This window comes from Meriones unguiculatus, chromosome X (genome assembly GCF_030254825.1).
Source record: "Meriones unguiculatus strain TT.TT164.6M chromosome X, Bangor_MerUng_6.1, whole genome shotgun sequence".
NCBI classification, from domain to species: Eukaryota; Metazoa; Chordata; class Mammalia; order Rodentia; family Muridae; genus Meriones; species Meriones unguiculatus.
In genome coordinates, this window is record NC_083369.1 from 50,966,099 (window position 1) to 50,993,118 (window position 27,020).

General features: G+C 39.7%; 1 protein-coding gene across 7 annotated transcripts in view; it reads left to right on the forward strand.

Moving 5' to 3' along the window:
- Window positions 1-27,020, forward strand: part of Diaph2 (diaphanous related formin 2) — a 980,694-nt gene that overhangs the window by 717,565 nt on the left and 236,109 nt on the right. For all 7 annotated transcript variants that reach the window (XM_060375359.1, XM_060375356.1, XM_060375358.1 and 4 more), the window contains one exon: window positions 25,719-25,854. In XM_060375359.1, coding sequence (XP_060231342.1) covers window positions 25,719-25,854 — 136 coding nt within the window. The remainder of the gene's footprint in view (window positions 1-25,718; window positions 25,855-27,020) is intronic.

Here is a 27,020-nt window from a genome sequence, read left to right on the forward strand (position 1 = left end):
ACATCAAACCAACAAATAACACAGCCCAGCTTACTTGTACATTTCTTTGTGCCATAATGCATTAGAGATTTGTGTCTTCACAACCTTTAATCTGGCTTTCAGGAAAATGTAGAAAATTACAGAAGTATCACTAGCAGCCAGGACAGTTAAAGCTAGTCTGTAAAGCAGAGTAAAATAGTAGGAGGATTTTAAAAAGGAAAAGAGAGGACATTTCCAGAAAAAAATTAATGAAATGGGCAAGGGTAGCCCTATGTATGGCTGGCACCATCCCATAGGTTAGCAGTATAGTCGGTTTCTCTGGCTTCTTCTGGAAATACTAAGGTATACCAAGTGAATCCCCTATTCTGAGATAGTGAAGAAATGATGTAAACTCCTTATTTAGAAGGTTTCCACATTAGTCACTATCCATTGCACAAAGAAATTCCTCACATGAGTTCTGAAAGCTACACTAATATATGGTGGTACAAATTTAGTGATAGTTTGATACTATGGGGCCTGTGAACTCTCCAACTATGTATTCATGGATAGATTTACAATACCAGACATCATGTAATTCTTCCTGTGGAGTAGGCCTTATAGACAATCATAAAGTGACTGGTTACCTACACATACCCACATGTATATTTATATATATAGACATATGTTATATGAAGCATATAAAATAGTAGCTTTCCATATGACTTTTTAAAATCTTTGTTTTAGTTATCTTTAAGTTTTTAATTTTAATTTTAATAATTAGGACAATGTAGCATTTACATGAGCTATGTATTTGTATATGCCATTTTTAGTTAGTAGGTCTCACTTGTTAATTATGCACAGCAAAGAAAGAAAGAGGATCATTCATTTTCATTTTCAACAAAGCAATATACAATTCATTTTCAACAAAAGCAATATACATTTCAACGAGAGACGTAAAATTGTCGGTAACTATTTTGTAGTCAATTTTAGACATATTATCTGCTTTTTTTTTTCCTCCATTCATTCTTTTTATTGATTCTTGAAAGGTAGTTATACTGATAAAACTGAAACCTCTTTCTGTAAACATATTTCTTACCTTGTAGAAAATTGCTATAAAACGTTTTTTGTTTCGTTTTTACAATTAACATCCTTTAACAGAGCACTTTCCCATTAAAGCATAGAATCTAATCAGTTGGCATTTTCCACACTAAGAAACAATCATACTTACGTAAATAGTGTTTGTGTGTGCGTGTATGTGAGTGTGAGCCTGTGTGTGTGCATGTCTGTCTGTGTGTGTGAATCTGTTCACTGAGGTTGAAGTAATATAATAATGGTTGTCAATTATTTAATTATTTTGAACTTATATTAAATTTTCTCCTCTTGTTTTTGCTTTTTTGTTTTATACTAATTAAGGTTATAAGGATACACCCTTCTAAAGAGTTTTCTCCCTCCTTATCAGCTCCTGTGATTTTTAGAAGTTAGATGAATCTTGAAATTTCTTATTTTTTACTCTAACATAATTAAAGGTGATTGATATGAAACCATTGTTATGAGGACTGATGGACTTAATATTTAATTCTCTTACATATTTTGCCAGATATTCATTTAAGCCTCACTTTCATCCAGAATTGTAATCTATTTATATAGATGCCAAATTTGTTCCTTATAATCTTTTACATTAGTGATTGTTGTCTAATATCTTCAGTTGTATCAGTTATAATTTTTACATAATTTTTTCATGGTTTTTAATTTTATTTAACATCAAAAATAACTTTTAAAAGAATATGTGAACAATGTAGCAGAAGAAACATAACTCAAGGCAAAGGACAATAGATGGAATACCTCAATATTTATCAGCATTTCTTATCTCAAAACAGTTTAGATTTGGGCATTTTATTATAAAAATTTCTATTCTTCTCATCAAATATTCTAGTAAATCAAAAGATATGTATAAAAATTAGTAAAGGCTTAAGAAAAAGGATTGCCAGATGTGTCAAATGAAAATTCAACATCCAGGCCAGGCCTGGTGACACATGCCTGTAATCCTGACGCTTTTTGGGATGAATCATGAGGGTCATAACATCAAACTTAGTCTGAGCTATATAGTGAATTCTAGCCGAAGTTACATGTCAGGACCATTTTTAAAAAAGCATAAGAAGAAAACTACATACATACATATATACATACACAAGACACAAGATGTACAGTAAAATTTGAATTGTAGATATAACTATTTAGTATCAATATATGCTGGATATTATATTATTTCTTTAGTATAAATATGTCCCAAATATTGTATAGAATATACTTACATTCTTAAAATTATTTATGGTTTATCTGAAATTCACATGTAGACAAGTATGCTATAGTTTTCATAACAGTTCCACTTGGGTATAATCTACATGAACATAGTTGAAGATGACAAGCAACTATAAGTGGTTCTAGTAGTTAAGTACCTGTGTAGCCTTGGATATGTCACTTCATCTATCTGAAGTGAATTTTTTTTGTTATTGTTGTAAATGAGATTGAATTAATGAGTTCATTTATCTTTAGGGCCTCTGAAAGACTCTACCCAGCAGTGTATCAGAGCAGATGCTGAGATTCATAACCAAACTTTAAGCAGAGTACAGTGAATCTTATGAAAGAAGGGGGAGATAGTAAGGCCTGGAAAGGACAAGAGCTCCACAAAGATAACAACAGTACCAAAATATCTGGGCACAGGGGTCTTTTCTGAGACTGATACTCTAACCAAGGATATAACTTAGAATCTCTTCTCAGATGTAGCTCTTGGCATCTCAGTATCCAAGTGAGTTCCCTAGTGATGGGAACAAGGACTGTCTCTGACATGAACTCAGTGGCTGGCTCTTTAACCACCTTCCCCAGAGTGGGGAGCAGCCTTGCCAGGCCACAGAGGAAGACAATGCAACCAGATAGGCTAGGGTCAGATAGAAGGGGAAGAGGACCTCACCTATCAGTAAACTTGGAGAGTGACTTGGGAGGAGATGAGGGAGGGAAGGTGGGATTGGGAGGGAATAAGGGAGGGGGCTACAACTGAGATACAAAGTGAATAAACTAATCAATATAAAAAAGAAATGCAAAAAAAATAATAAAACAAACACTAAACATGGAATCAAAAGACAAGACTTGTCTAGGTTCCCTTCAAATTATATAAATGTCTGACTAATACTTAAGAAAAAAGTCTGGCTAGGGGTTCCAAGATGTCAGCAATCAGCATGCACTATATCTGACGGGCACAGGATCCAAAACTCTGAAATTGGTGAGTGGAGGGGCAGCTGAAGCAAGAACATCCACATTGAGGCTTTCTAGGCAAGAGGGGAAAACCTGGGAGCTGGGACAGTTTGGATCCAGGTCACCTGTGCACTTATCTGAGGACTGAGAATGGTGAATATTCACCCCCCCCCTGCACTTCCCCTTTCCCCAAGCATGGGTAACCCTGCATAGCAAGGCAGCCAGCAGTGGCCTTGACCCCAAGCACTGAGACTGCTTGGCTGAGACTGCAGTGATTGTCCCAAGCACAAGCCTCTGCACTCAGTGACTGAAAAGGTAAAGGAGGGCTTTCTAAGGGGCTACAGCTGCAGCGGGTCCACAGATAGTCTAAATATGAACCTCCAAACTTCCATGTGCCCAGTGACTGAAAAAGCACAGGCAGGCCTGGAAGGGCTGCCACTGAGTCAGGGCAACAGCTAGTTCAATCAGGAGCTTCCATGTGCACTGTGTGACTGAAGCTACAGAGGCATACCTGCCCAGCAGCCAAACAGTGGATACCACTGAGCTGAAGGATCTCCTGCACTCTCATTTGCCCCTGCAGGCCCAAATCTGAGAGTAGATAATAGGAGGATCCCATGTACTTTCAGATTAGGCCTGTAAGCAAATGATGAGTGCTTCCAGGGCCCTAGAATCAGGGTCCCTCTATACTAGCAGCCAGACATCTGATTCCTCTCACCCACACCCCTACTGTGGGCAACATTGAAACCCCTGCTCTGTGAGTCTCTCAGTGGAATCCAGGCAAACAATAACTGGAGCCCAGACAGATCTTAATGTCAGAAGGACAGGACAACAGACCTATAGGCCACTGAGGTATTCAGGGCACTAGCACATGTACATTACACCCATGAACACCCATAACTTTTCACACTACCCACCCCACCCTGCTTATGTTCCACCTTCAGGCATCTTCAAGCTTTAGCACCCTATCCCTCAAGGCACTCTGCCACACACACACACACAAACACACGCACACCCAAGCTTGTGCATATGTGCCAGAGACCTTCCTACTTTAGCTACAGCTGAAACAACATCCACCCTTGAAACAGTGGACCTCCCTCGTCTTCCTGAGAATACTCCAGACACCAGAGACAGACAGACCCAGTCTGAAATACAGACTCCAGAAACAAACAGCAAAGGTTACAGATAAGTAGATGGCTAGAGGTTGGCATGACAACATATCCAACAAAATTCAGTACATCATGGCTTCAACAGCAACCTCCAAGATAAATGGATATTTTAATTCATCAGTACACAGGAATATTAATTTAAGCTATACTTATACAGTTATTAGAGTCAAATAAAGAGGAAACGAACAAAGTTCCCAAAGAAACACAAGTAAGTACAGCCAAACAAATAGAAGCACAGGTATAAGCACAAGTTAAGGCACAATAAATAGTATATACAGAGGAAATGAACAAAAAAAAAAAAAAAGAGGCCATCATGTAAAGACAGGAATCCACATTCAAGCAGATGAAAGAAATGGTACAAGACATGAAAACAAGATTAGAATCAATAAAGAAAACACAAACAGAGAAAATCCTGGAGCTAGAGAACTTAGAGCAAAGATCAGGAACAATAAAGGTAAGCATCACCAACAAAATACAAGAGATGAAAGAGTCTTAGATGCTGAAGATACAATTGCAGAAATGGATACATCTCTCATAAAATCTGAAAATTTCCAAACATAGAATGTCCAAGGAATCAAGGACACCATGAAAAGATGAAATTTAAGAATAATAGGACACCATGAAAAGATGAAATTTAAGAATAAAAGGAATAGACAAAAAAGAAGAATCCAGGCTCCAAAATGTAAAAAATTATTCTCAAGAAAACCTTAGAAGTCATAGAAGAAAATTTTCAGAACTTAAAGAGATGTCCATAAACATACCAGAGACCCACAGAAAACCAAATAGACCAGAAAAGAAACTCCTCACAGTACATAATGGTCAAAACACTAAATCTATAGAACAAAGAAAAAACTATTAAAAGCAGCAAGGAAAAAGGCCAATTAACATATAACAGTAGACCTATCACAATCAAACCAGACTTCTCAACAGAAACTATAAAAGCCAAAAGGGCCTGGGCAGATGTCATGCAGACTCTAACCCAGACTACGTTATCTAGCAAATATTTCAATCAACATAGACGGAGAAAAAAAAGTGTTCTATGACAAAACTAAATTTAAACAATATCTACACAGCAACACAGCACTTCAAAATCACCTACACCCAAGAAAACACAGGCTATAGATAACTTCACAACAAAGAATTAAAAGCAAGCAAGCATTGAAACACAGTAACACCACCAACTCCACAATAAAAGGAAATAACATTCATTGGTCACTATTATCTATCAACATCAATGGACTCAACTCTTCAATAAAAAGAAACAGACTAACAGAATGGTTGCAGAAACAGGATCCAACATGTTGCTGCATCCAAGACACAAACCTCTGCAACAAAGATAAACACTACCATAGAATAAAGAGCTGGAAAAATGTATTTTCAAAAGAGCACACCCAGAAAACAAGCTGGGGTAGCTATGTGAATATCAAATAAAATAGACTCTCAACCAAAATTAATGAAAAAAGATGAAGAGGGGCACTTCATTCTCATCAAAGGAAAAATCCACCACGACGATATCAAAATCCTGAGCATCTAAGCCCCAAATATAAGAGCACCTGCATTTGTAAATGAAACATTATTGAAGCTTACATCACACATGGATCCCACCTTAATAGTGGAAGATTTCAACAATCTCACTAAGGGACAGATCATCTAGACAGAATCTAAATAGGGAAATAATCACATTTACAGAGGTCCTAAATCAAATGAACCCAAGAGATGTCTACAGAATTTTCACTCAAACTCAAAAGAGTATACCTTCTTTTCAGCTACTCATGGAACCTTCTCAAAAATTGACCATATAGTAGGAAACAGAGCAAACCTCAACAGATACAAGAAGATGGAAATAATCCCTAGTATCCTATCAGACCACCATAGTCTAAAACTAGACCTCAATAACAAAAAGCCTACATAGACGTGGAAACTAAGCAACTCTCTACTCAATGACAACTTGGTCAGGGAAGAAATAAAAAAAAAAAAGAAATTAGAGAGTTCCTGAAACTCAGTGAAAATGACGGCACAAACTTATGGGACTTACCCAAACTTATGGGACTGCCGGGGCCAGCCGGGCAGAGTCGAACGGTTCTTGAGTCGGGTCTGAGGATTAATATTAATAAAATAAACACACAGCACACAGGAAACTTTTTAAAGGTCCAGACTTGACAGCCATAGCAAAAGGCAGACTGCTGCATAAGCAGCAAGTCTCAAATGCTGCCTCATCCTCTGCCTCCAGCCTTCTGACCACTTTATTCTTTGAGGAGTTACTTTAGCCAGTAAAACATCTCATAACAATAGGTTAATTTGCACAAGGAACCTGAGGAAGAGGTGTAACCCTCACAAGCTATCCCACCTGTTGTCACAAACAAAAGGAGATGGACTTGCAAGTTCTCCTCTGCCATTAGTAAAGGCCTGCTAAAAGCCATCTCTCCGCCAAGATTTAAATATCAAAGCAGGCCGCTGAGTCATGGCTCCCGACATGTCTCCCTTTTTTATATTATTAAAATTGGCCATAACTTAATAGTTATGGAGCAGAAGATTGTGCCTGTCTTAGGTTGTTATTCTCGAAAGGTATATATTTTTTATTCATGTCCCCATTTTTGGGTAAATATTTATACATGAATTTTCATACACCCCAGAGAAAACTTACCCCTCTGACTACCAACCTCTGCTAGGGTGGACACTGTGATATGATCTTGTGCAGATCAGCTTAGCTTTGACACACCAAAAGGCCTTCAGGCAGATTTTAGTTGTCACTGATAGGAGCACCTCTCCTGTCCAGAAGTGACTAGCAGGTGACTCCCTGTGCAAGTTACCAAGTCTGAGAAACATTTAGAGGAACCACAGTAAAAGGCTGTCGAGTAAACAGAACCATTTGAAAGCTTAACATCTCAAAGCACCAAAACAAAAGAATTTACATAGTCAGTTACAGGCCCCCTCAAGAGTTCCTGAAGCAAGTCTGTTTTGCTCTGTTGAAAACCAGAGCCAGATTAAAGTTTCACAGTTAGTTCTCTCTTGATTTTGTTGAAGTTTGTAGCAAAACAGTCAAGTCCAGTTTATTATATAAGAGGTTTTTCTTCATGATGTCTTCTCCCAGGGGCAGAATGAAGCAAGAGCGGGGTCAGGAGCTCAGGTCTAACGCAGCTTTTCAGTCTAGGTCAGGGCAGAGTTTACGGTTGTCTGCAGCGGGAACATCTTTCTGGGGAACAACTGCAAACCGTACCAGCCTCTCTGGATCCACCTGGCTCCCTCTGCGTCCTGTGGAAAAACACAAACATGCCCTCTTCCCCATATTAATACAGGGTCGGGGCCCTGCCGTAATCCAGTAATTGGATCTTTCCATTTTACTTGGGCAAAATTATCTTTGGTATAAGGATGCCACAATTGATCCGCCGCAGAACGGCCTTGTGTATCCACATTCAAAAAATTTAAAATAAAGAGAGCATAATTAATATTTGGGGATATGACTCCCCCCTTTTTTATTTTTTGCAATTGGTTATTAAGAGATCCATGGGCTCATTTTATAATATTTTGGCCCTGGAAATTATATGGAATGCCCGTTTTATGACATATTAATGGAAGGTATACCAATTGCAGCAAGACACTTTAAGCAATGACTTATAACATTTTTGGTGGCTTTTCCTGTTAAGGGAGTTGCCATGATAAATTTTGAAAAAGTGTTAATTGTTATATGAACATATTTTAGTTTTTCAAATTCTGGGGCAAGAGTTACGTCCATTTGCCACAAATGATTGGGAGTCAAGCCTCTAGGAGTTGTAAAGCTTTAGCTATATAATGGCTATCAGTATACAAGTTGAAAGAGGTAGAAGCCAAATTTTTAAAGACTGCAGCAACAGCTCGTAATTCTACAACTTGAACTGAGGCTGGCAATGTTTGCAAAACAAAAGTTTGTCCCTCTAGTACATAAGCAGCTTTTCCATTTGAAGATTCATCAGTGAATACTGTTGGACCTTGAGGTAATGGCTTTTGTTTAATTATTTTAGGAAATACAAAAGAGTGCTCATTGGCAAACTGAAGTAATTTATCTTTTGGATGATTATTAATACGTCCTAAATAATGAGCAAAAGCTATCGCTCAACAATTTACATTTTGAAATAACCAATCTACTTGTTGTTTGTTAAAAGGGACTCCAATTAAGGAGGGCTCTCTACCGAAATATTTACGAGATTTTGAGCGAGCCATTTGAACTAAACTAGCCACTGCTTCATAAGATGGTGTCAGAACTCGAACAGGAGATACAGGCAGGTGCAACCATAATAATGGTCCTCCTTGCCACAATATAGCAGTTGGAGTATGAACAGTAGCCAAAATATATGTACCCCATTTTTTTGAATAATCAATATATTGAACATGTTGTTTATCAATAGCTAATTCTATCTTTTGCAAAGCATCACGAGCTTTTTTGGTAAGTTTCCTTTTTGACAAAGGATTAACCTCTCTTTTTAAAATGTCAAAAAGTGGTTTTAGTTCTCCTGTTGTTAATTTTAAATGGGGTCTTAGCCAATTTACGCCGTAACAAACAAAGCCCAGTTGATTATTTTAGTTGAAGTTTCAATAAATTGGCGGACCCTTACCAAAAAGAACTGACAAATACCTTGCAGCCAGAGAACTTTGAATTTTAGCTGTTAGTAACCTAATTATTTGGATGAGTACTATTGTCTGTAACTTAGTACCCCAATCCTTGGCCTTTTTCCTATTTTCTCCTTTCTTTTTAACAGGTCTCAAGGCTGCTTGGCAAGCACTGTTAGCATTCTCATAAGCCAATTGTTTCACTAATAACAATCCAGACTTTTCATCACTTATAAGTTTGTTTGCTGCTTGCATTAATCTTGCCACAAAATCTTGAAATAATTCATCAGGTCCCTGACAGATTTTAGACAAATCCTCCACCTGTCTACCTGCTTGTGGAAGCTTATTCCAGGCCCTCCGGGCAGCAGTATTGACCTGAGCATAAACGGCCACATCAAAATCCAATTGCTGTCCTATTTCCTTGTAGATTCCTTCTCCAGCAAGCATGTCATAAGTTATAGGAATTTGCTGAGCTCAATTAAGTTCAGTTGTAGCTTGACAATGCTCTGCAAAATCTGACTTCCATAATAAATTATCTCCTCCTGATAAGCATGCTCTTGCTAACTGTTTCCAGTCCCCTGGGCAGAGAGCCTCAGTAGACATGGATTCCAGCAGAGCCAGGGTGAAAGGTGCTGTAGGTCCATATTGGGAGCATGCAGATTTTAATTGTCTTATCTGTTTAAAAAGTATAGGAGCATGGACTCTCACCATATTACCTTGTCCATCGGGTTGCTCTAGAACTGGAAAACTATAAAACTCAGATACATCTTCTCCATTCTGCCTGGTTTCTTGTAAAGAAGCTTGTAAAACAGATACAAATGTTCGTACAGTGGACAAAGGGAAAGGTCCCCTTGCCTTCTGGGCCATTGAAACTGTAGCATTCCCAGAAGGAGGGCCTAAGCCTTCCACCAATGATGGAGTTGGAGTGGGAGATTGAGCTTCATTTTCCCTAGTAGTTAATGCTCCAATTTTTCTGTTTATTTCCTCCAAGCCATACTCCAGTCTTTTAATTTCTTTTTGCCAAGGCTTACGCTTTTTAACATGCATAGCCTGAATTGGAGGGTATCTCTCAGAATAGTGCTGATCTGGTTCTTCCTCCAGCTCTGCAACCTCATTAGGTTGCAAGTCTTCCTCAAAGTCTCCTTCTGGTAAGAAATTATTGTCATCAGAAGGACAATACAACTCCTCTGGAGGAGCTGATGGTATAATAACATTTTCTCTTTAAGCCTGCCATCTTTCTAACCTCCTTCTCTCTGAGCCTGAAAGTTTAGCTTTCTCAGTTTCCTGTTGCTTATACAGACTACCTTTAATTAAGTTCCATAAAGAAAACACTAGGCTAATGCCTTGTCCCATTTTTATTCTGGGATTTACTCACCGCTCCCCTTCTATTTAATGCGAGCTCGCCAGCCAAACAGCGGTGTCCTTCACTGAATCCCTGTATCTCAAGCCCCACGTTCGGGCGCCAATCTGCCGGTGCCAGCCAGGCAGAGTTGAACGGTTCTTGAGTCGGGTGTGAGGATTAATATTAATAAAATAAACACACAGCACACAGGAAACTTTTTAAAGGTCCAGACTTGACAGCCATAGCAAAAGGCAGACTGCTGCATAAGCAGCAAGTCTCAAATGCTGCCTCATCCTCTGCCTCCAGCCTTCTGACCACTTTATTCTTTGAGGAGTTACTTTAGCCAGTAAAACATCTCATAACAATAGGTTAATTTGCACAAGGAGCCTGAGGAAGAGGTGTAACCCTCACAAGCTATCCACCTGTTGTCACAAACAAAAGGAGATGGACTTGCAAGTTCTCCTCTGCCATTAGTAAAGGCCTGCTAAAAGCCATCTCTCCCTCCGCCAAGATTTAAATATCAAAGCAGGCCACTGAGTCATGGCTCCCGACATGGGACACAGTGAAAACAGTGCTCAGAGGAAAGTTCATAGCTTTAAGTGCCTCCAGAAAGATATTTGAAATATTTCATACAAGCAATTTAATGGCACACACAAAAGCCCTAGAAAAAAAGAAGCAGACACACCCAATAGTAGTAGAAAACTGAAAATAGTCAAATCAAGAGCCAAAATCAATGAATAGGAAACAAAGAAAACAATTCAAAGAATCAATGAGACCAAGAGCTGGTTTTTTGAGAAAATCAACAAGATAGACAAACCCTTAGCTAAACTAACTAATCGGCAAAATCAGAAATGAAAAGGGGAACATAATGACAGACACTGAGGAAATCCAAACAATAATTAGGTCTTACTACAAAAGCCTGTATGCCACAAAATTAAAAAAAAAAAAAAAAATAGGGTTGGGCCAAGATGGTGGCGCCAGGAAAACACTGTATCTGAGGAGTGGGACATTTTCCGTACAGCAACCAAGAGACTGAAATCTAGGCCCTAAAACAACAGCAATCATCTTTCCCAGGTGAGAGGAAACCCCTGCAGCATGGGAATCAGTTGGGTCCATGCACAGCCCACCCAGCCAGAACCCGGAAGAGATCCCTGGTCACGCATGCACTAGGTCACAAGACCAGAGCCACACGCCTGCGTTTCCTGATCACTTTCCTAGGCTGATCGGTGGGCACAAAAACACCAGAGACTGAGAGTCCCAGTCATGAGAAAAACCCACGGGGAAGGAAAGTAGCAAGACTGGCCATGGATTACCCAGTCTTTACCTGGAAAAAGTCTCACAGACTGGCGGATACGATCTTCCATCACCGAATTGGACTCCAGGTGCCAGCACGGAGAGGGGCTGCACGCCCAGCTCTCTAGCACAGACAGAGCTGTGCACCCTAGTGCAACAGAGACTGGGAGTACCTGTCGGGAGAGGCCCCCACAGGGAAGGAAGGAAATAGTACTGACATGGGCCACCCAGGCTTTACCTGGGGAAAGACTCTCACAGACCAGCAGGTACAAGCTGCCAGCACTGAGAGGGGCTGCGTGCACAGCTCTCTGGCACAGAAAGAGCTGCACGCCCCAGTGCAACAGAATCTGGGAGACCCTATCAGGAGAGGGACCCACAGGGAAGGAAGGAAACAGTGCTGACTTGGACCACCCAGGCTTTGGCAGGGGAAGGTCTCTCAAACCACTGGGTACGAGCCGCCATCACTGATCTGGCCCTAAGCCGGAAGCACAGAGAGTAGTTGAACACCCAGCTCCCACAGACTAGCAGGCGGGTATGCATGCCCCAGGCCCAGAGACCTGCTTTGCACCAACTATTCCTCACAGACAGAACTGTGCGCCCTAGGACACCAGAGACTTGGAGTCACTGTCTGCAGAAATCCTCACAGGGAAGGAAGCAAAGGGGACAGACTTAGACCACCCAGTATATCCCCAGAAAAGGTCCCGCAGACTGGCCCAAACAAAGTACCTGCTGTGCACCAGAGAGCCTGCTGTTACCAGGAGAGCAGTACTCACCCAGCACAGATTACTGCTTGGGTACTGGGGCACAAAGCCCCAACCTCAGACCTACAAAAGCCCGGAATCCCCAATATCAACCCCCAGATACTGCTACAAGGTGAAACCACTTATCCCTAACAAAACTGACCAAACCATGTGACACACAGGTCACAGCAGCAGATCACTAAATTCACAGCAAGAAACAGGACAGCTTTCTTCAGGACTTCTCCCAGTGAGAGGAGACCCCTCTCGACTAACAAGGAACACAGTTACCATTCAGGTCTCTACAACTGAGGTGAGTAGCGGCAACTCCTGAAAAACACCAGTGACTATACCCAAAAAGGTGAGAAGGCTTCCTTCAGGAAAAACCATCTTCCTGCCAAAGGGTTTCTCTCCACCACAGGATTCCAGGAACCACCAGAAACCAACTCCAAACACCTAAAATAATGCAATGGGTAGAGGCCAGCATAAAAGTTCAACCAACAAAAGCCAGAGCAATATGGCATCTCCAGAACCCAGTTATCCTGGGGCAAGTAGCCCTAGACACCCCAGCATAATTGAAATTCAAGACAATGACCTAACATCTACGATCATGAAGAAGATAACAGAGGAAACAAATAAAATGCATAAAGAAATAAAGAAAGATAAAAACAAACAGATTTGGCCATCCGTAAAGAAATAGAGGAAGATAAAAACAAATAGATTATGGCGATCCATAAAGAAATACAGGAAGTTGCAGCCAAACAGTTTGTGGGCTTTAGAGAGGAAATAATTAAATCACTGAAAGAAATAAAAGAAAGAGATGATTGTTCAAACAAACAGCTGAAGGAATTGAAGGCAAAACAGGAAAATACAGTCAGACAGGTGAAGGAAATCAACAAATCCGCTCAATACCAGAAGATAGAATTGGAAAAATTAAAGAAAACACAAATGGAGGAAATTGTGGAGAGAAAGAACTTAGGGAAGAAAACAGGAACTACAGAGGTAAGCATAACCAATAGATTACAAGAGATGGAAGAAAGAATCTCAGGTGTAGAAGATACAATAAGAGAAATTGATGTATCAGTCAAAGAAAATGTTAAATCTAAAAAATTCCTGACACAGACCATCCAAGAAATTCAAGACAACATAAAAAGACAAAACCTAAGAATAATAGGAATAGAGGAAAAAGAAGATTCCCTCCTCCAAGGCCCAGAAAATATTTTCAACAAAATCATTGAAGAAAATTTCTCCAACTTAAAGGAGAGGACAATAAGAATACAAGAGGTTTTAAAAGGAAGGATATCTTTATAGAAAATCTTTAAGAATCCTAAGAGAACACAGATGCCAGCCCAGGCTACTATAACCAGCAAAACTTTCAGTCCTCATAGAGAAAACAAGATATTCAATGACAAAAACAAATTTCAACAATACCTACACACAAATCCAGCATTACAGAAGACACTAGAAGAGAAAATATAACGCAAGAAAACAGACTTCTTTCAAGAAAACACTGGAAATAATTAACCTCACTACAGTAAAACAAAAAGCAACCAGCACAACCTTATGACCACAGCCAACAGCAAAATCAAAGGATCTAACAGCCACTGGTCATTAATCTCCCTCAACATCAATGGACTCAACTCTCCAGTAAAAGTCACAGACTAACACAATGGATGAGTAAACAAAACCTAGCAATCTGTTGCATACAAGAAACACACCTAAGTCACAAAGATAGACATTACCTGAGGGTAAAGGGTTGGAAGACAGCTTTTCAAGCAAATGGACCCAAGAAGCAAGCAGGAGTAGCCATTCCAATATCAGATAAAATAGACTTCCAACCAAAATTAATCAAAAGAGATGGGAAGGACACTTCATACTCATCAAGGGAAAATTCCAAAAAGAAGACATCACAATCCTGAACATCTATGCCTCAAATACAAGGGCACCCACATTTGTAACAGAAACATTGATATAACTTAAACCACACATAGATCCCCGTACATTAATAGCGAGAGACTTCAACACCCCAGTCTCAACAAAGGACAGGTCAAAAAAACTGAAATTAAACAAAGAAACAATGTCTCTGACAGAGGTCATGAATCAAATGGACCTCACAGACATTTACAGAAACTTATACCCAAACACAAAAGAATTTACCTTCTTCTCAGCATCTCATGGAACCTTCTCCAAAATAGAGCATATATGTGTCACAAAACAAGCCTCAACAGATACAAGAAGATTGAAATAATCCCTTGTATCCTGTCTGATCACCATGGAATAAAGGTGAACCTCCACAACAACAAAAATAGCAAAATTCTACAAGCACATGGAAACTGAACAACTTGCTGCTAAATAACAGCTGGGTCAGGGAAGAAATAAAGAAAGAAATTAAAGTCTTCCTAGAACTCAATGAAAATGAAGACACAACATACCGAAAAGTATGGGACACAATGAAAGCAGTGCTAAGAGGGAAGTTCATAGCACTAAGTGCCTTCAAGAAGAAATTCGAGACAGCTCATTCAAGCAAAAAGGTTGAGAGAGAAATTAAAGAAACAACACCCTTCACAATAGCCACTAATATCTTAAAGTACCTTGGTGTGATTCTAACCAAGCAAGTAAAAGACCTGTTTGAAAACAAACAAAAAAACAAAAAAACAAAACAAAACAAAAAAAACAACTTCAAGTCTCTGAAGAAAGAAATTGAAGATGATATCAGAGGATGGAACGATCTCCTGTGCTCATGGATCAGTAGGATTAACATAGTGAAAATAGTCATCCTGCCAAAAGCAATCTACAAATTCAATGCAATTTCCATCAAAATACCAACAGAATTCTTTACAGACCTTGAAAGAACAATTCTTAGTTTCATATGGGAAAGCAAAAAATCCCAGAATTGCTAAAATATTCCTGTAGAACAACAGATCCTGTAGAGGAATCTCCATCCCCAATGTTCGACATCTCTAGTCATGAGGAAAATGCAAATCAAAATGACCCTAAGATTTCACTTTACACCCATCAGAATGGCTAAGATCAAAAACTCAAGTGAGAACACAATTGGCGCTTTCTCAGACAATTAGGAATAGTGCTTCCTCAAGATGCAGCTATACCACTCCTAGGCATGTATTCAAAACATGCTCAATTACACAAGGACATTTGATCAACCATGTTCATAGCAGCTTTATTTGTAATAGCCAGAACCTGAAAACAACCCAGATGTCCCTCAACTGAGGAATGGGTATAGAAATGGTGGTACATTTATACAATGGAACACTACTCAGCTATTAAAAACAAGGAAATCATAAAATTTGCAGGCAAATGGTGGGAACTAGAAAGGGTCATCCTGAGTGAGGTATCCCAGAAGCAGAAATGCACACATGCAGGAGCAGAAATGCATAGTAACTTATAAGTGGATATTAGTCATATAATATAGGATAAACATACTAAAATTTGTTCACCTAAGGAAGCCAAGCAAGGAGGAGGACCATGGGTAAGACGATCAATTCCCATGCAGAAAAACAAATGGGATGGATGTCAGAAGAGGGAGAAAGCAGGAAACATGACAGGAGCCTGTCATAAAGAGCTGTTGAAAAACTTTACTCAGCATGGTATAGAAGAAGGTGCTGAGGCTCATAATCAAACTTTGGGCAGAATACAGGGAATCTTATGAAAGAAGGGGGAGATAGAAAAACGTGGAGTTGACAAGGAGCTCCACAAGGAGAGCAACAGATCAAAAAATTTGGGGCACAGAGGTCTTTTCTGACACTGACAACTCCTACCAAGGACCATGCATGGAGATAACCTAAAACCTCTATAAATCCTGCACTGATGTAGCCCATGGCAGCTCAGTCTCCAAGTTCGTTCCCTAGTTATGGACACAGGAACTGTCTTTATGATGAACTCAGTAGCTGGCTCTTTGTTCACCTTCCTCTGATAGGTTAGCAGCCTTTCCAGGCCACAGAGGAAAAGAATGCAGCCAGTCCTTATGAGAGTTGATAGGCTAGGGTTGGAGGGAAGAGGGGGAGGACCTCCCCTATCAATGGACTTGGGGAAGAGCAGGGAAGGAGAGTGGGATTGAGAGCGGGGATGCAAAGTGAATAAACTGTAATTCATAAAAATATAAATAATTTTTTAAAACGAAAACAAAAGTCTGGTTAAATACTTAAAAATCATTTAGAAGTTTCAACATTTAGAAAAGGGAACCTGATTCAGAGTCAGTACTGAGTATTTTTTTTTTAATTTCATACATGTACATAATACATTCTGATCATGGTACTCCCTTTGTCTTTTCTAAGCCTCCTTTGCCTTTCCAGTTCCCACACACCTCTCACCAAGATTCTATTCCGCTTTGGTTTGTTTTGCTTTTTTATTTTATAATTTTTATTTATTTTTATTTTTTTTTACCTTTTATTAATTACACTTTATTCATTTTGTATCCCACCATACACCCCTCCCTCCTCCCCTCCCGGTCCCACCCTTCCCCCCTTTCTGCATGCATGCTCCTCCCCAAATCCACTGATAGGGGAGGTCCTCCTCTCCTTCTTTCTGATCTTAGTCTATCAGTTCTCATCAGAAGTGGCTGCCTTGTCAGGGTTCTAGGTTACCTCCATGAATAGTCCTTGGTTGGAGTATGAGTCTCTGGGAAGTTCCCTGTGTTCAAATTTTCTTGTTCTGTTGCTCTCCTTGTGGAGTTCCTGTCCTCTCAAGCTCTTATTATTTCCCACTTCTTACATAAAATTTCATTCACTCTGTCTGTCAGTTGGCCATCAGGCTCGGTATCTGCTTTCACAGTCTGCATGGCCTAGGCTTTCAGAGGCCCTCTGTGGCAGGTTCCTAGGTTGTTTCCTGTTTTCTTCTTCTTGGGATGTCCATCCTCTTTGCCTTTCAGGATGGGTATTGAACATTTTAGTTAGGGTCCTCTCTTTTGCTTAGTATGTTTAGATGTACATATTTTAGTGGGTTTATTCGATGTTGTAGGTTTATATGAGTGAGTATATACCGTGTGTGTCTTTTTGCTTCTGGGACAACTCACTCAGGATGATCCTTTCCAGGTCCCACCATTTACCTGCAAATTTCATGATTTCCTTATTTTTCATTGCTGAGTAATACTCCATTGTATACATGTACCACAGTTTCTGTATCCATTCTTCAGTTGAGGGGCATCTGGGCTGTTTCCAGCTTCTGGCTATTACAAAAAAAGCTGCTACAAACATGGTTGAACAAATGTCCTTTTTGTGTACTTGAGCCTCTTTTGGATATATGCCTAGGAGTGGTATGGCTGGATCTTGAGGAAGCACTATTCCTAGTTGTCTGAGAAAGCGCCAGATTGATTTCCAGAGTGGTTGTACAAGTTTACACTCCCACCAGCAGTGGAGAAGGGATCCCCTTTCTCCACAACCTCTCCAACATGTGTTGTCACTTGAGTTTTTGATCTTGGCCATTCTGATGGGTGTAAGGTAAAATCTCAGGGTTGTTTTGATTTGCATTTCCCTAATGGCTAATGAGGTTGAGCATTTCTTTAAGTGCTTCTCTGCCATTTGATATTTCTCTGTTTAGCTCTGTTCCCCATTTTTAAGTGGATTACTTGGCTTGCTGCTTTTCAGCTTCTTTAGTTCTTTATATATACTAGATATGAGTCCTTTGTCAGATAAAGGGTTGGTGATGATTCTTTCCCAATCTGTAGGCAGTAGCTTTGATTTGATGACTGTATCCTTTCCTTTACAGAAGCTTTTCAATTTCATGAGGTCCCATTTATTGATTGTTCCTCTTAGAGCCTGTGCTGTTGGTGTTCTGTTCAGGAAGTTTTCTCCTGTACCAATGAGTTCTAGGGTATTCCCCACTTTTTATTTTAGCCGATTTAATGTGTCTGGTTTTATGTTGAGGTCTTTGATCCACTTGGACTTCAGTTTTGTGCAGGGTGATAAGTATGGATCTATTTTCATTTTTCTACATGTAGACATCCAGTTGGACCAACACCATTTGTTGAAGATGCTATCTTTTTTCCATTGTATGGTTTTGGCATCTTTGTCAAAAATCAGGTGTCCATAAGTGTGTGGGTTTATTCCTGGGTCTTCTGTTCAGTTCCATTGATCCACCATTCTGTTTCTATGCCAGTACCATGCAGTTTTTATAACTGTTGCTCTATAGTACAGCTTGAGATCAGGGATGTAGATACCTCCAGAAGATCTTTTATTGTAGAGGATTGTTTTAGCAATTCTTTGTTTCCTGTTATTCCATATGAAGTTGAGAATTTTTCTTTCCAGGTCTGTAATGAATTGTGTTGGTAACTTGATGGGAATTACATTAAATCTGTAGATTGCTTTTGGTAAGATGGCCATTTTTGCTATGTTAATCCTGCCAAGCCATGAGCATGGGAGATCTTTCCATCTTCTCATAGCTTCTTCTAATTCTTTCTTCAGAGACTTGAAATTTTTTTCATACAAGTCCTTGACTTGCTTGGATAGGGTTACACCAAGGTACTTTGTGGCTATTGTGAAGTGTGTTGTTTCTCTAATTTCTTTCTCAGCCTTTTGACTTTTGTATACAGGAGTGCTACAGATTTTTTTAAGTTAACTTTGTACCCGGCCACTTTGCTGAAGGTGTTTATCTGCTGTAGGAGTTCCCTGGTAGAGTTTTTGGGGTCACTCATGTATACTATCATATCATCTGCAAATAGTGATAATTTGACTTCTTCCTTTCCAATTTGTATTCCCTTGATCTCCTTCAACTCTCTTATTGCTCTAGCAAGGACTTCCAGAACTATGTTGAAGAGATATGGGGAGAGTAGGCAGCCTTGTCTTGTCCCTGATTTCAGTGGGATTGATTTAAGTTTCTTTCCATTCAGTTTGATGTTGGCTATAGGCTTGCTGTATATCGCCTTTACTATGTTTAGATATGTGCCTTGTATCCCTGATCTCTCCAAGTCTTAAGACATGAATGGATGTTGGATTTTTTCAAAGGCTTTTTCAGCATCTAGGGAGATTATCATGTGGTTTTTTTCTTTCAGTTTGTTAATATGGTGGATCACATTGATGGATTTCCGTATATTGAACCACCCCTGCATACCTGGGATGAAGCCTACTTGGTCATAGTGGATAATATCTTTGATGTGTTCTTGTATTCGGTTTGCGAGTAATTTGTTAAGTATTTTTGCATCAATGTTCATAAGGGAGATTGGCCTGAAATTCTCTTTCTTTGTTGAGTCTTTGTGAGGTTTAGGTACCAAGGTGACTGTGGCTTCATAGAATGCATTTGGTAATGTTCCATCTGTTTCTATTTTGTGTAATAGTTTGAAAAGAATTGGAGTTAGCTCTTCTTTGTAGGTCTGCTAGAATTCTGCGCTGAAGCCATCTGGTCCTGGGCTTTTTTTGAATGGGAGTCTTTTGATGACCACTTCTATTTCTTTGGGGGATATAGGACTATTTAATTGATTTACCTGGTCCTGTTTCAGCTTTGGTAAGTCAAATCAATTAAGAAAATTGTCCATTTCATTTAGATTTTCAAATTTTGTGGCATATAGACTTTTGAAGTAAGTCCTAATGATTGTTTGGATTTCCTCAGTGTCTGTAGTTATGTCCCCCTTTTCATTTCTGATTTTGTTGATTTTGGTGGTGTCTCTCTGCCTTTTAGTTAGCGTGGCTAAGGGTTTGTCAATCTTGTTGATTTTCTCAAAGAACCAGCTCTTGGTTTCATTGATTCTTTGAATTGTTTTATTTGTTTCTAATTGATTGATTTCAGCCCTGAGTTTGATTATTTCCAACCGTCTACTCCTTTTTGGTGTGTCTGCTTCTTCTTTTTCTAGGGCTTTTAAGTGGGCCATTAAGTTGCTTGAATGAGCTGCTCGAATTTCTTCTTGAAGGCACTTAGTGCTATGAAATTTCCTCTTAGCACTGCTTTCATTGTGTCCCACAAGTTTGGGTATGTTGTGTCTTCATTTTCATTGAGTTCTAGGAAGACTTTAATTTGTTTCTTTATTTCTTCCCTTACCCAGCTGTCATTTAGTAACAAGTTGTTCAGTTTCCATTTGTGTGTAGGTTTTTTGCTATTTCTGTTGTTGTTGAAGTTCAACTTTATTCCATGGTGATCAGACAAGATACAAGAGATTATTTCAATCTTCTTGTATCTGTTGAGGCTTGCTTTGTGACCAACTATATGGTCTATTTCTGAAAAAGTTCCATGAGGTGCTGAGAAGAAGGTAAATTCTTTTGTGTTTGGGTATAAGGTTCTGTAAATGTCTGTGAGGTCCATTTGATTCATGACCTCTGTTTCTTTGTTTAATTTCAGTTTTTTTGACCTGTCCTTTGTTGAGAGTGGGGTATTGAAGTCTCCCACTATCAATGTGTGGGGATCTATATGTGCTTTAAATTTTATCAATGTTTCTTTAACAAATGTGGGTGCTCTTGTATTTGGGGCATGTATGTTCAGGATTGTGATGTCTTCCTTGTGGAATTTTCCCTTGATGAATATGAAGTGTCCTTCCCCATCTCTTTTGATAAATTTTGGGTGAAAGTCTATTTTATGAGATAATAGAATGGCTACTCCTGCTTGTTTCTTAGGTCCATTTGCTTGGAAATTCGTCTTCCAACCTTTTACCCTCAGGTAATGTCTATCTTTGTGCCTTAGGTGTGTTTCTTGTATGCAACAGATTGCTGGGTTTTGTTTATGTATCCATTCTGTTAATCTGTGTCTTTTTACTGGAGAGTTGAGTCCATTGATGTTGAGAGAGATTAATGAGCAGTGGCTGTTAGATCCCTTGATCTTGATATTGGCTGTGGTCATAAGGTTGTGTGCTTGATTGTTTTTTGTTTTACTGTAGTAAGGTTAATTTTTTCCTGTGTTTTCTTGACAGAAGCTAATTTTCTTGGGTTGTATTTTCCCTTCCAGTGTCTTCTGTAATGCTGGATTTGTATGTAGGTATTGTTGAAATTTGTTTTTGTCATTGAATATTTTGTTTTCTCCGTCTATGAGGACTGAGAGTTTTGCTGGGTATAGTAGCCTGGGCTGACATCTGTGTTCTCTTAGGGTCTGCATGATATCTGTCCAGGCCCTTCTGGCTTTCATAGTCTCTGTTGAAAAGTCAGGTGTGATTCTAATGGGTTTGCCATTATATGTTACTTGGCCTTTTTCCCTTGCAGCTTTTAGTATTTTTTCTTTGTTCTGTATACTTAATGTTTTGATTATTATGTGGCAGGAGGATTTTCTTTTCTTGTCAAATTTGTTGGGTGTTCTGTAGGCCTCATGTATTCTTATTGGCTTCTCCTTTAACTTGGGGAAATTTTCTTCAATGATTTTGTTGAAAATATTTTCTGGGCCTTGGAGAAGGGAGTCTTCTTTTTCCTCTATACCTATTATTCTTAGGTTTTGTCTTTTCATACTGTCTTGGATTTCTTGGACCGTCTGTGTCAGGAATTTTTTGGATTTAACATTTTCTTTGACAGATACATCGATTTCTTCCATTATATCTTCTACACCTGAGATTCTTTCTTCCATCTCTTGTAGTCTGTTGGTTATGCTTACCTCTGTAGTTCCTGTTTTTTTCCCTAAATTCTTTCTCTCCATTATTTCCTCCATTTGTGTTTTCTTTTATTTTTCCAGTTCTATCTTCAGATCTTGAGTTGTTTTGTTTACTTCCTTCACCTGTCTCATTGTATTTTCCTCCTTTTCTTTTAGTTCCTTCAACTCTGTTTCTTTTACTTCATTCAGTGATTTAATTATTTCTTCTCTGAAGGCCGCAAACTGTTTGGCAGCATCTTCCTGTATTTCTTCACGGATGACCATAATCTGCTTGTCTTTAATTTCCTCCATTTTTTTTTTTTACGGATAGCCATGATCTGTTTGTTTTTATCTTCCTCTAATTCTTTACCTGTTTTATTTGTTTCTTCTATTATTCTCTTCATCAGCATAGATGTTAGGTCATCTTCTTGATTTTCTATTATGCTGCGTTGTCCAGGGCTGTTCGCCCCTGGATGGCTGGGTTCTGGAGATGCCATATTGCTCTGTTTTTTGTTGGTTGAGCTTTTACGCTGACCTCTACCCATTGGGCTGTTTTAGGTGTTGGCTGTTAGTTTCTGTGCTTTCTGCAGTCCTGAAGTAGGGAGAATCCCCTTGGCTGGAAGATAATTTTTCCTGAAGGAGTCCTCCTCTGCTTTTTGGTTATGGTCACTGTATGGCCAGTGTTTCTCAGGAATTGCCACTGTTCACCTCAGGTGTATCGCCCTGAGTAGTAGCTGTGGTCTTTGTTAGGCAGGGGAGGCTCTCCTCTTACCCATAGAAGTTCTCAAGACAGCTGCCCCACTGCTGGGTTTCTCATTATAAATTTAGTGAGCTGCTGCTGTTGTTACAGTTTTCCAGGTACAGTCCTCTTGAAGAACCTGCTGATTCCCTAGCTGTGGGGTTTTCTCCCAACAGGGAAACTTAGTCTGTTATCCTGGTGCACCCAGTTCTGTCTGGAAAAGTGAGAGGAGCACCGAGCAAGTCTCTGGGCCAGAGGCTGAGTGCTCTGCTCTGGGCCTGGAGAATGTGCACCTAGGTTGAGTTGGCGCCTGGGGGCGCCGCTCTGGTCTGGAGGATGGGTGCCTCAGTCTGGACTGGAAGCTGTGTGTCCCTGTCTGGGATGTCGGCTGCAGGCACTGCTCTGGTCCAGATGCTGTGGGTACAGCCCTCTTGAAGGACCAGGGATTCCCACAGTTTCGTCAGTCTAGCTAGGGATAACTGGTTGATCCTTGGCACAGTATCTGAGGGCTGCTTTAATGGCTCTCTTGCTTTTGTAGGTCTGAGGATGCAGCTGTGTGCCCCAGTGCCCTAGCGGTACTCAATAATGGCGGATGAGCGCAGCGCTCTTGCCTGCAGTAGAAGGCTAGAACCTAGAGTCTGCGTGAACCCAGAGAGTCTTTTGGTGCTGAGTGTCCTGAGCGTTAGACCTGACGATCCCCCCCACTGGGGGTTTCCTCCTGCCAGGGACACCCAGTCTTTGCTTTGGGGACCGCCGTTCTGTCTGGGGTGGAGGCGAGTAGAACCCACAGGCACAGACGCCCGCCCGTGGCTCCGCCTTTCTGGCCATTGGGATCCTGGGCGTCTCCCTAAACTGGGTAATTTTCCCTAGACCTTTTCGAGGTAGTGGTATCAGCTGAGTGCTCTGAGATCAGACCAACCATTTCCCTTCCTATGGGTTTGCACCCAACCGTGAGACTGAGTCTCAGGAGCCCTGGGGCCCACAGTTCTATCTGAGGTGGCGAATCAGGTGCTCAGGCAGGCCAGGCTCTGCGCAGGTGCCTGGGTCCCCGGCTCTGGCTCTGGGCTGGCTCCTGGGGCCTAACGTCGGTCCCAATCGTTTCCTGCTCCGTAGGGTTATCTCTCAACTGGAAAATCCAGTCTGTGATGTTGTGGGCCCACAGTTCAGTCTGGGACAGTGACCAGATCACGCTGGCGTGTAGCTCTGGGCTGGCGACCAAGTGCCTGGCGGAACCAGGGTCCCTTCCGTGGTTTAGCCTGGTGAGTTAAAGCTGATTGAATCCCCCACCGTGGGGTATCCTCTCACCTGAGAAACACAATCACTTGTGTTTTATGGCTGCGAGTTCTGCCTACTGTTCACTGTGCTGACCCTGCTGTGCTGCTGTTCAGAATGAGAGTCCTCCTTGCGCCGCCATCTTGCCCCGCTGGTTTGTTTTGCTTTTGCTTCATAGCACAGTGGGATTAAGCAAGGCTGTTTATGGGGGAATAAAAGTAAAGCTGTTCTCTGGTTCCTTAGTAACCCATATCCCTGAAAAACATGACTTCCCTCTCCATCAGCATCTACACACTGCCATTAGATGCCCTGGGAGTTTCTCATCTGTGGATCACTGTCGATGGGCTTAGACTTATACAGGCTCTCTGTGGTTAACTGTAGTTATTATGAGTTCAATAATTCCATGACATAAGACAGGGTTTCAGAACCCTTATTTATATCTTCCAGCACTTAAGTTCTTTTTCCCTCCCATACTGAGATGTTCCCTGGGTCTTAGAGGAGGTAATATGTGTGCCCCATTTAAGCCTTAAGACTCTGGTTACTTAATTTCAGAATTTTCTTTCTGAAACCTCTTGTTTCTTAATTTGGACATGTTTGCCCTTCAGGTGACATTTGATATCAATAGACTTATTGGGTTGCCACTTTGTAGGAAATGCTACTTGCATCTAGTGGATAGAGGCAAAAGATGTCACCAAACGTCCTCCACTGTATAGTCCAATCCCAAACCCAACAACAATATGGCCAAAATGATAGTAGTGAAAATCTCCGATTCTGTCTGGTTAGAGTAGCCAGTAGTTGTGTGCTTATAGCCTAATGTGGGGAGTATTTGCCAAAACAGAGTAATAAGTGCCACAGAAGCAAAATCAGTTAGCTTTTATAGGAGGAAAGCAATTCTTTCAAGCCATGAGATTTATTTAGAGGGATTTTCAGGACTATTTTGAATTATTATACCCTTTAACATGAAGAAAAATATTTCAGTATACACTCGTACTGACAGGCCTTGTAAATGTATTCTTATTCTTGGGGATTCCTTTATCTTCTTGTTTTTTTATGCTTGCTGGAACAAAATAATTTTAGGGAAAGTTTATGCACATACTAACAAGTATATACAACTGATCATAACCGGGGAAAATCCTAACATGAATGACCTTGTAGTTGATGTGTCTTTAAAGAACAGACTTAATTGAACTACAAAGAAGATGACATTATTTCTTCTGATCACTTTGCTTCAACTTCCTTTGATATTATATACAAGAATGTACCCATTCACTGGAATTCCATAAATCAAAGAGCTTGAAATCTGTTTATTTCCAACAATTTTGGTATATAAAAAAATCTAAAACTGGCAGGTGATTGTTTCACATCATGCATCATTAGATGTCATCATTCCACCAGCAACACAACCACCTCCACATCATAGGCTAAAAACCTTGATTACAATGTATTAGGTTCTATTGGAAGCACTTCAAATACACATCTCATATCTCTTCACAAATATCCTATATGGTAAATTTTTTTTCACCCATTTTGCACATAACAGAAAAATGTTCAATAAGTGATGAAATATTTCACTTGTATATCAAAAGAAGTTCGTCATTTTTATAATGAAGAAAGTACTTTTATTATTAAACTTACAAAAACATAGATAACTTTTTTTCTGCCAATACACATAATGAGAACTGGAAAGATTATTTAAATACTTTTTCTAGAAGAGATCTCTTAAGGCTAATTACTTGTCTCTGTCAATAAACAATATGTGCCCACACTCTGAGGCTCCTATGGAAATTTCCTGTCTTTGTTAAATTTTAGAAGTTTTAAAGTATGCACTTTCTCCATTATACAGAATGTAGGAAATAAACATTTATTTTTATTTTTATTTTTGTCTTTAGGAAGCACTGAAAGAAAACCATAAGAGAAAGGAAATGGAAGAAAAGAGTAGGAGGGCAAAGCTTGCAAAAGAAAAAGCTGAACAAGAGAAGCTGGAACGCCAGAAGAATAAGAAACAGCTGATTGATATAAACAAAGGTACAAAATCATTTTGAATGCATAGAGTATGCTGTTGCAGCACAGTCCTGTGATCAGGAAGATTGCAGTGTCCAGACCATTTGGGCATATTGCTGAGTGAAGGAGCATTTGGTTAGCATGCTCATTACCCTAGGTTCTATCTTCAGTCACCTCTATAAAAGCAATTGAATTTATAATGATGCATAAAGTACAAAGTGATTAGATTTTTAAAAATTGTTTAATTATAAAGTGATTTTAACCTTGGTAGAAAACTCACAATTTTATTACTTTTTTCTGTTGGATTTCTTTCATGTTGCTATTTTTATCAATCTACATTAAACACTGAAAGCTATGAATAAATAATATGGGGTGTTACATTGGTGACATCTTATTTTTCATCTATTTGTTGTGATAGTATGTTCTAGAGGAGGCTATCGTGGAGGAAAAAAAGAGTGAGATGAGATTGAAAAGCTGGTTTGAGGAGATGAGGTTCAGAACATAATTTCACTTTGTTGGCATGTATCTGTTGGCAGTGCCTTAACAACAGTCATCCTTAGGGGCTTGAACATTTCAAGTCATAATATTGATATTGACAGCAGTATTACCAGTTAAAAAAAAACAACAAATACTGCAGAGCATCTTACTCACCTGTTGCTTCCACATTAATATCCACTAAATGTTCTCTCAGCTAGCAAGAGTGACCATAAGTTGGATTTTTTTTTTCTGTTAGATTTTGAAGAAGAGAAGGGGAAATGTTCAGAATGGTGGTATAGATCTATATTAACAGCACCAATGAAGTTGAAACAGGAAGATCACAAATGTAAGGCCAGACTTGAGTTATGGAATGAGTTATAATTTGTTCCAAAACAAATAGAGGTGGCGAGGGGACAGATGCAAAAGTGTCTCAGATGTCTGCACTGAAAAGTTTAGATTGGAAGGCATGGCTGTTTTCCTTCAGTAACTTTCACAGCAGGGAGAAAAGAGCCACCTTCTTGCCTCTCTTTAGAACTAAGAGGCCCAAAGTATTAAATTAAAACAATAGCAAAATCAAATTTGATAAAAATAGGAAGTAGTATGCTTTATAGTGGAGTGTTTTCTGTCATATTTAGCAATAATAAAATTCCAAGCACTTTCATAACCAGATAGCAAACACCATCCTAAGATTTACTACATCTAAGACAAGTTTC